The sequence below is a fragment of the Rhinatrema bivittatum genome, chromosome 16, assembly GCF_901001135.1.
Source record: "Rhinatrema bivittatum chromosome 16, aRhiBiv1.1, whole genome shotgun sequence".
NCBI classification, from domain to species: domain Eukaryota; kingdom Metazoa; phylum Chordata; class Amphibia; order Gymnophiona; family Rhinatrematidae; genus Rhinatrema; species Rhinatrema bivittatum.
Window position 1 is genome coordinate 44,339,374 of NC_042630.1, and position 1,616 is coordinate 44,340,989.

Consider the following 1,616-nt stretch of genomic DNA (forward strand, 5'->3'; position numbering starts at 1 on the left):
GCATGGCACCAGAAGTTGGTAATCTGCCTGTCAGTCACCCAGAGTTGGTGGAAGTCATCTTCCGTTTACCAGCACATGTGAGAGACCAATATAGGAAGCAAACTCGGTTTGTACCCAGCATCGGTTGGGCTGAGATAGCTATAATACTGAACACTACTAAGAAATACGTGTTTTGAGTCCTCACCACCAACAGTGGCTGAAATGAGCACTGCTATTTGAATAGACTGCTGTCCACCCCTTCCCCTTTCCTCACAGATCATAAGAGGAGGCACACATCAGAACACTCCCTTACTGTGCATGGATTGTACTGAGGGACAGTAGCTTTTCTACTGTGAGGAACATGTCATGATGGCTTTGGAGTGAAATGGCTCAGTGTGATCCTTATAACATTGGTAGCCACATGCATTGCAAAATGTATTCTTCCAGTTACTGATTGTGGTGTGTGTGTGGGGTTCTCGGGGAGGGGGGTTCTGGTGGAAAAAGGAAAACCAGGGAAGGGCGGTATAGTGGGACTTTATTTTGGATATGTCATTATTGATGGTGGGATTTCACCTTTTGTTATATGTTTCAAGTGCCTGTTTGGTATTTTGTTTACCGCTTCCCTGTTAATAAAAAAGTATTTTGAAAAAAACCCCAATATTTATATCTCTTCTTTTTTTATATTCCAACAGATTATCAACACTAGAACAATGGGGAAGGAGAATAAAACATCGACCACAGAATTTATTCTTCTAGGCTTCTCTGAACATTCTCACCTGCATTTGATCATTTATATAATAGCTGTACCAGCATTCTTTCTCTCTGTACTTGGAAATTTGGGGTTTTTAATGCTGATGTGCTCTGACCATCATCTCCACAAACCCATGTACTTTTTCCTCAGTAACTTGTCCTTCTTAGATATCTGCAACACCACAGTCACTTTCTCTACGATGCTGGAAATTCTCTTAAAGGGGAAAACATTAATTTCCTTCTCTCTATGTATGACACAGTTTAGCTTTTTTATAATTGTAACACATGCAGAATTCTGTCTTCTCCCTACCATGGCCTACGACCGCTATGTGGCAATATGCAACCCCTTGCGTTACCCACTCATAATGACTAAAAAACTATGTATCTCATTTGTAGCTGCTTCATGGATAATTGGTTCTCTAGATACAGTTCCTTTAGCTGTTTTAATATCCCAATACTACTTTTGTGGTTCCAATGAGATTAACCATTTCTTCTGTGACCCCAATGCGCTGCTAAAGCTTTCCTGTAGTGATACCCACAACTTCGAAATGCTAGTTCTTTCTGAGGGGATTTTTGTGGGTGTCATCACATTTTTTCTAACTCTGTCATCCTACATCTTTATCATCGCAGCCATCCTGAAAATCCGCTCTTCTGAAGGGAGACACAAGGCCTTCTCTACCTGCTCCTCCCACCTCACAGTCGTTCTTCTATTCTATGGGACAGTTCTATGTGTCTACATGAGGCCAAGTTCAATGCAATCACCAGAGCAAGACAAAATGTTTGCCCTCCTGTACACAGTTCTAACTCCCATGCTAAACCCCCTGATTTATAGTCTGAGAAATGAAGAAGTAAAAAATGCTTTCAGAAAATTCATCTTTAGAAAGTAA

The 1,616-nt window shown here is 41.0% G+C and overlaps 1 protein-coding gene across 1 annotated transcript; it reads left to right on the forward strand.

The window, feature by feature from the left end:
• The first annotated feature begins 1,022 nt into the window (after window positions 1-1,022).
• On the forward strand, window positions 1,023-1,616 carry LOC115077564 (olfactory receptor 1F1-like). Its single transcript, XM_029579859.1, has one exon. It carries the CDS (start codon window positions 1,041-1,043, stop codon window positions 1,614-1,616), a length of 576 nt encoding a protein of 191 aa, XP_029435719.1. The 5' UTR covers window positions 1,023-1,040.

Bases quoted from the DNA above. Each gene is read 5' to 3' on its own strand.
- LOC115077564 (XM_029579859.1), top strand. From the start codon at position 1,041: ATGGCCTACGACCGCTATGTGGCAATATGCAACCCCTTGCGTTACCCA.